General features: G+C 39.6%; 2 protein-coding genes across 2 annotated transcripts; both read right to left on the bottom strand.

The window, feature by feature from the left end:
- Nucleotides 1–5: 5 nt before the first annotated feature.
- On the bottom strand, nucleotides 6–3,254 carry LOC118756035 (UDP-glucosyltransferase 2-like; the record flags this gene model as incomplete). Its single annotated transcript, XM_036490829.1, has 4 exons — nucleotides 2,954–3,254; nucleotides 573–790; nucleotides 320–463; nucleotides 6–237 (listed from the first exon to the last, which is right to left on the bottom strand). Coding segments are annotated over exons 1-4 (864 nt in total), but the record flags the coding sequence as incomplete, so codon positions are not given.
- Nucleotides 3,255–6,218: 2,964 nt separating this feature from the next.
- On the bottom strand, nucleotides 6,219–7,039 carry LOC118756034 (UDP-glycosyltransferase UGT5-like). The gene is made up of 2 exons (XM_036490828.1): nucleotides 6,817–7,039; nucleotides 6,219–6,754 (listed from the first exon to the last, which is right to left on the bottom strand). Exons 1-2 carry the CDS (start codon nucleotides 7,008–7,010, stop codon nucleotides 6,478–6,480), a joined length of 471 nt encoding a protein of 156 aa, XP_036346721.1. The 5' UTR covers nucleotides 7,011–7,039; the 3' UTR covers nucleotides 6,219–6,477.
- Nucleotides 7,040–7,048: the final 9 nt, after the last annotated feature.

Genomic DNA, 7,048 nt, shown 5'->3' with positions numbered 1-7,048 from the left:
ACGCCATGCTCGGCATTGTCGATAAACTTTTGCAGCTCAGCATCCAGGGGCTTGGCCTTTTGTATGTGTACGCCGCTAAGCTCCACGACAGATGGTGGCAGTGGCATAACGCCGCTCATTGAAAAGTGTTGATTCACAAAGTACGCTGCAGTTTGCTTAGCCAATTCAGCAACGGAGGGTAGGTCATGACCAAATTTTCGGCGTATAATGGCATCCGTATCTGAGGTGGTGATAAAGCTAGGGAAGGGAATAGTAATACAGAAGACTCCCAATTTGCAAGTAAATATGTAGTTCCAGCTACATTTTTAGCTACACATACCCATAAAGTAAACGCTCGCTATGGAAGAGGAGCCAGTTGAGAAGGCGAGTTCCAAAGCCCGATTGTCCCATGAAGCTGTCGGGTATAGACGTTGGCATAATTGGTACGCCCATGCGATCGTAGTGCCAAGGCAACATTGCGCAGCTAATATCGTGTAAACAATGCAAAACAGAAGAAATCGTAATGTGTGAATTATAATAAATGCAATTTGTGCTTTTGCTTAGAAAAAAAAATTGCCGGCATTTCTACTCACCTACTCAACGCTATGAATGGCGCCTTGAGTTGATGTGCCACCGCCACCATGCAATCGCTGTTGAATTGCTCCATGATGATCACATCGAAATGTTGCCTCTGTCGTAACACCTGTGCCAAAGCACCCGAATGTAATGTTTGATTGCAGGCATCCTTCCCCCACTCGTGGATCATAAGGAGTTCCAAATAGAAGTTGTAGAAAGGTTGGTCTTCAAAGGCCTGCAATTAAGTGCAAAGGAACTTATTGATAACAGTTGTTGTTGTAGCTTAGGTTAGGTTAAGTGGGCGGCTCTGAGAAGAGTTCCACAAAGGCCCATTGCGATGCCCAGGGGGGTTTCCCCATGCCTATCCGTTTCGATTCTCTGGCGGGTCCTAACAGTCCTTCCAGTAGAGCTTTCCCTAAGGTATCCAGGCTCTCGAGGAAATGATCCCCAAGCAACTTGAGACGTTTTCTTCGGAGTGCTGGACACTCACAAAGGGAGTGCTGGACGGATAGTTATCCGGGAGTCTATAACACTCTCTAAGAGATAACTAATGAGAGAAGACTCCTGATCCTGTTCCGATATCCATTTTGGAGCCGTCCGTTAAAATGAATATTTCGTCATCGCTAAGTGCAATACAAAGTTCCCAGCCATTTCTGTCTGGATAATGGACATCGAAATTCCGATTGAAGTCAGTTTCCGTGACTTGATAGTCACAGCTTATGTACTCCACCCCCACTCTCTCGAGGATCGTGGCGTGACCTGTGCAAGTTATTCGCAGCCTGTTAGACGCCCTGAGTCGTAAAGGAATTTTAGCTGTGGCACTTTTAACGTATATGTCTATGGAGCTCGATAATAACTCCACTCGTATCCCTTCGAGGAAGGACTGAAAAGACGTCTCGGTCTGGGCCTGCAAGATAACTCCACAGCCATCTACACGGATGGCTCCAAACTAAATCTAAGAGTAAGGAGTGAGATACACTCGAAGGACCTCTCACTGGATCTCTGCTTTAGGCTACCAGACCACTGCAGTGTCTTCCAAGCAAAACTCGTGACTATAAAAAAGGCGGCACTCTGGCTTATCGAATCTTCTCTTAATCTGCCTTCAGTCTCTATTTAATTTGATAGCCAAGCGGCTATCAGGTCTCGGCATTGCTGCAAGAGCTCATCTATAACTGCGATAGAATGCAGGAAACGTACGATCTAGCTTCAAAATCTACTACTCACATCGTGTGGATGCCAGGCCACAGGGACGTTCAAAGAACTTGTGCGACGGACGAGCTTGCTGTCTGACGTCAACTCCTCTCTTGCAGCGGGCATACCCATATCAACCTGTAAAATATGACTCAGGGCATACTTCGTTGAGATTGCAAACAAAAGATGGTCGGAAGAACCGCCCTCATGTGGGCGAGAAGCGCTCATTCCACCACCACATTTTTGTCTGTCTCCCCGATCCAAGTGAAGCAGGAATTCACGAATTCTCGCGCTTTATGAACCTAACCAACTGGTTTTACTTCTAGGTGAACGGACGGGTTCGAATTCGAGCTCTCAATTGGTATCACAACGTAACCGCTGGGTCTAAGTGTGCCTCTCTCGCACGTTGGATGAAGGCATGCCGTTAGTTTATCTTGAGGACAACTATTGAACGATTATAAAAGCAGCAACAAACAAATACACAGTATCTCATGTAAAGCAATTCAACTCTTAACCCAAAAGTAAACACTTCAACACTTTACAGTATTAGTAACTATGTATGTAAGTGATACCGTACACTGAGCCAAAAGCACAATGGTTTTTTCAACCAAGTTATGCTTTGATTTTTTCATGGTCAATAAGAAATGTGATTCAAGTTGAACATTTAAGAACAAATTCGTATCTATGGTAGTGACTCAACGAGCAGAGGTGCTGGCTGTTATTTGTTGGTTTCCATCAGTACGAATGCCGTCAGCGCGATATGTAATTTGATTTTTTTTTTTTGTTTTTGGTTTTTCTTAATTACGAAAAAGCCTCTGTGAAGTTCAGAACCAAATCAAACGGCGAAGAAAATTGATTTAAGCTGAACATTTGAAGACAAATTTATAAAGCGGCTGTAGCAACATTTTAAAATCAATATACATTTTTGTTTTGTATCTCCGAATTATGAAAAAGCATCTGTAAAGTGCAGAACATAAACTTATTCAAACGAAAAATTGCCAACCAAAAGCTTAGTTAAACAAAATTGGGGTAATTATTACCAAATCATTGTTGAAAACATCAACCAAGGCATTGTTAATATTAACCAAAAGTCACGTTGATTCCTTTTCAAGTTTGAATTTGGTAGTATTAACCCATTTTTGGTTGATTTTTCTCTCAGTGTAAGTAATTATTCAAGTCGCATCATTTTTTCATAAATTTCACTCACCTTCAATTCTATAGAATTCGTCAAAATTTTTTGACCTGTCAGCGGCAAATCCCTGTACTGTTGCGGCGGGTTTTCATCCGGAAAATGACTTATCACCGTGACATCATGTCCTTTTTCAGCCAGGCCACGCATTATGGGATGGAAGAAACGAAAATGACTATAGCCAGGGTGAGGAAATAGACCGAGTATCTTAAGCGAGTTACTGGCTTGCACCAAAGTGCAACAGAGCCCAAGCAGCTGTAAGAGGTGGCCAGATGTTAACATCACCATTACTCTACAAGGGATAGTGAAAAGAATTCAAATAAAATATTTACTGCACCATTCAAAAATGGCGACACAGACATTAGCGGTTCTTTATTTTTGTATATACATACAATGGCAATCAAAAGTGAGTGCATGGTGTTTTTTGTTTAATATTTGCAATGTTTATCAAATTAAAATTTTGTTGTTATTTTTTATAAAAATATGGTTCATGCTTTAATCCAAACCACATAAGGCAAACTTTTAAACTTTATACAAAACTTAGAAAAATTTACCGATTCTAGTGAAACAAAAAATAAAAAAAATTTAGCTTGAAAATCATTGCAAATATTAAATAAAAAAACACCATGCACTCACTTTTGATTGCCAGTGTATTTAATTGTGCACTTATTAATGTCAGTGGCCTGGTTTTTCAATTCACACCTAAAGCCATTTATTTTATTTTTTAATTTGACTGGTTTGATTGGATGTCGTTCCTTTTTTTTTTGTCTGATCATTTCAAGTTCACTTACTAACGCAAAATTAAAAGGCGTTGAATGAACAGCTTTAAATTGATATAGTAAATGATTAAATAAAATAAATTGAATAAACACACTTTTACACAAGTTGTACGAGTTGTCACAGCTTTCTTCTGCGACTGATAAATTAAGACTAAGTCAAGGAATTTGTTAGATCGCTAACTTGCAGCTAGAAGTGTATAAGTGATAGCGATCTCTTTCTCCGGTTTAAGGAGCATATGAGGGGTGAGAATTCTCAAAAAAATAACGAGTTGGTGATCGCAGTGGAGACGATTTTGGAAAGGCTTGTAATGATATGTAGGCTCCAAGCTAACCGTACGAGGGTAACTATTATAATTTTATGATTTTTGTTTTTTCGCTCAAAAATAATCGCTTTTTGTTGATTTTTAACCGACTTCCAAAAAAAGGAGGAGGTTATCAGTTCGTCGAAATATTTTGATATTTTTTTTATGTATGTTACCGCATAACCTTGGACCACGTCAACCGATTTTGATAATTCTTTTTGCATCGGAAAGGTAGTGTCTCAGAGATGGTCCCATACAAAAATGCCCCTCATTGCGTGGCCTCGACCTTACAGGGCGGCATTGGCCATCAAGGCTGACGCTGAGTCCACAATCTTTAAACCAGATGTCTACAAAACTGAGTGAATTTTGTAGTAACTCACTCAAGACCTCGCCTCCCACCATAAGAAGGAAATTACACACAGCCACAATTGAAGACTCCCAGCGTGTGTTCCCTTACGGCCAACCCCTTTTCGATCGTCGATACGATTTCGTGAGGCGCGGTCTCCACGGATTTTAGAGCAATGTATAACAGTTAATTCTGTTTGGCAACCATTTTTCAAGAATGGAGCAAATCGCAAATGGCCTTTCATCAAGGGAAAGCGAGCTTTCACACACCTCGCCAAGCAATTGTTTTTTTAAGCATCGAATTGGTGGGCCATACGCAGACGGTTCCGATTTGCCACCTTATTGAATTTTCAGACAGCGGAGAAAGTTGATTTCTTTAGGAAATAATTTCCGTCATCTCTTCTCAAGTTTGGTTTTTTTTTAGACATAACCGGTTTCCTCGTTATGCCACCTTCAATGTGCCACTGATGATGGGGCACAATGCCGAAACTAGTTTGCCTCCAAACCAAACTTGACCAGGAATGAAGGAATTTGTTCCCAAATATATCGTTTTTTCTCCATTCTCCATGTTTTTTTTTTTTTAGTTAGTCTTAGAACTTTTTAGTGACCCTCGTATAACTTCTGTTCAAAAAGTCTCCGGAATGCACTTATGTATGATTTAAATAAAGCGAGCTTGTGATAACGTCAACAAAAATTGTTTTCTAGTATCAAAACACAATGACTTAGCATGTACATATATATGAATTTTCATAAATATATGACTATTTGATCAAATGGAACGTTAATACAGCATACTTCAATCAGCATGAGTACTTTCTGTTTCCTCCACCTCACCGAAAGTGTTTTAAGGCAATTGAGGCTATATGGTCAACAATTCAAAGAATGAACTGAAGGCGATGCCTGAATACAGTACTTACATGAAATGTGCTTTGCAGATTACTTAGAAAAAGATTTAGAATATGTACTTAAATACATGTCACGCAAAGCGAAGCAAGCGTTTTATCTGGCATCAGCTTTAAAACAGCTTACAAAAGAACTAAAAGTGACCTCAAATAACGAACGGAACTTTCAAACTCGACGATACCTGAGCAGTTTTGTTGCATTTGCAACTTTCGAATATTCTCTCTGAAAAGCAGCGAGCAAATTCAAGAGACCCACCCTGATACAATCTGCAATAAGAAAGGAAAACAACGAATGAGCAAAGGGTGATTTAGAAAATGCTAATACATTTGTGCGATATCTAAAAACGGAATTCACACCGCATAACTTTGAATCCCCGCCCATGATAATAAGTACCCTGTGTTGTACTCATCAAATGGACCCACCCATAAAAAAAATTTACTAAAGCAGAAGTAAAAACAGCAGTTGCTAAGTCAAGCCTAAAAAAAAAGCTCCCAGCTCACTCTTTTGACTTCCTTGCTTAATGCTGTCCTCATTACGGGATTTATACCACCACAATGGAAGGAGACACACATAGAAATGATGCTCAAACCCAGAAAAAGTGCGGATATAGTTTTACACGAAAGTCTTACTTGAAAAAAGCTCCCTTGCCAACTTGCATGCTGAAAAGCTCTTTTGACAGAAATCACTTGAGCATGTTCCCAACGGCTCATTTTGCTCGCGCTGCTCCCATGGTCGCAATGGCCGAGTAAGCAAAGCGTTGGAATCTTCGGGGATCGAATTTTTGTTTCTTTTATTTTAATAAAATGTTTTCCTTTTATTTATTTTATATTTTTTATTTGTAGGAAGAAAAACAAGCAGGGAACAGCAGAAGCAGGAAAACTATATATACTGGAAGCAATTGAGTTAACATCTTTGAAATCACTTTCCATTTATTTTACTAAATTATAAATTGCAGTAAATAATCATAATTTTGTACTTTATTATCCTTGAACTGAGTTGTGTAATTTCATTCTAAAATAGTTTAATTTTTCTATGTACATATGAATCTCGCTAATTACGTACACTGCTATTTATTATATGTAACTTTTGAACTTCATTTGATAAACTAAACTCATGCCACGCCAAAAATAATTGTACTTAAAATTTTTGTGCTAATCGCCAATCTGGAAATCTATTTACAACTACAAAAATATCACAAAAAGTGGTATTGTGTTTAGTTAGTCTTTTGTTTCTCTACTTTAGGACGACGCGCGCAAATTTTGCCACAAATGAAACTCCAACTTAGTATCGTAATGAATAAAATGATGCCCACGAATAGATAAACATCCATTGAGTGGTAGACAAAGCGTGATAAAAACACCGCATCGGCTTTAGTGAGGGGGGCGCCCTCTGTTTTGGCGACATATTCCACCCACCAGATGGCGGATTCCAACGCAGTTTGGGGCCGATGTTTGTAGGAGAATGAGACCGCTTTGGCATTGTCCATGTATCTGAAAAAATAAAAAATTTAAAAACTTATTTCTGTGCTCCCCATTTGTGCCACTTAACTTACTGCTTCTTTAGCACCTCCCTAACTGATCGGAGCACTGAATTCTCCGTGATATCCTCATAGTGCAGCACTACGCCCATGCCGCGATGCTTCAAAGCCGCCGCATTCAAAAACTGATCGCCATACATGGGTGTAGCAACAACGGGCACACCACAATAAGCCGCCTCCGAGCTGCCCATTAAGCCGCTATGTGACATGAAAACTTTCACATTAGGATGACAGAGTATGTCGCGTT

Source organism: Rhagoletis pomonella, unplaced genomic scaffold (genome assembly GCF_013731165.1).
Source record: "Rhagoletis pomonella isolate Grant_MI unplaced genomic scaffold, Rhpom_1.0 Rhpom_scaffold_08430, whole genome shotgun sequence".
NCBI lineage: Eukaryota > Metazoa > Arthropoda > Insecta > Diptera > Tephritidae > Rhagoletis > Rhagoletis pomonella.
The sequence above is the reverse complement of the archived record's forward strand: the minus strand, read 5'-3'. Positions and strand labels throughout refer to the sequence as shown.

Bases quoted from the DNA above. Each gene is read 5' to 3' on its own strand.
- LOC118756034 (XM_036490828.1), bottom strand. From the start codon at position 7,010: ATGTCACATAGCGGCTTAATGGGCAGCTCGGAGGCGGCTTATTGTGGT. The intron at 6,755-6,816 runs GTAAGTTAAGTG...TTATTTTTTCAG, and splicing joins AGGGAGGTGCTAAAGAAGCA to ATACATGGACAATGCCAAAG.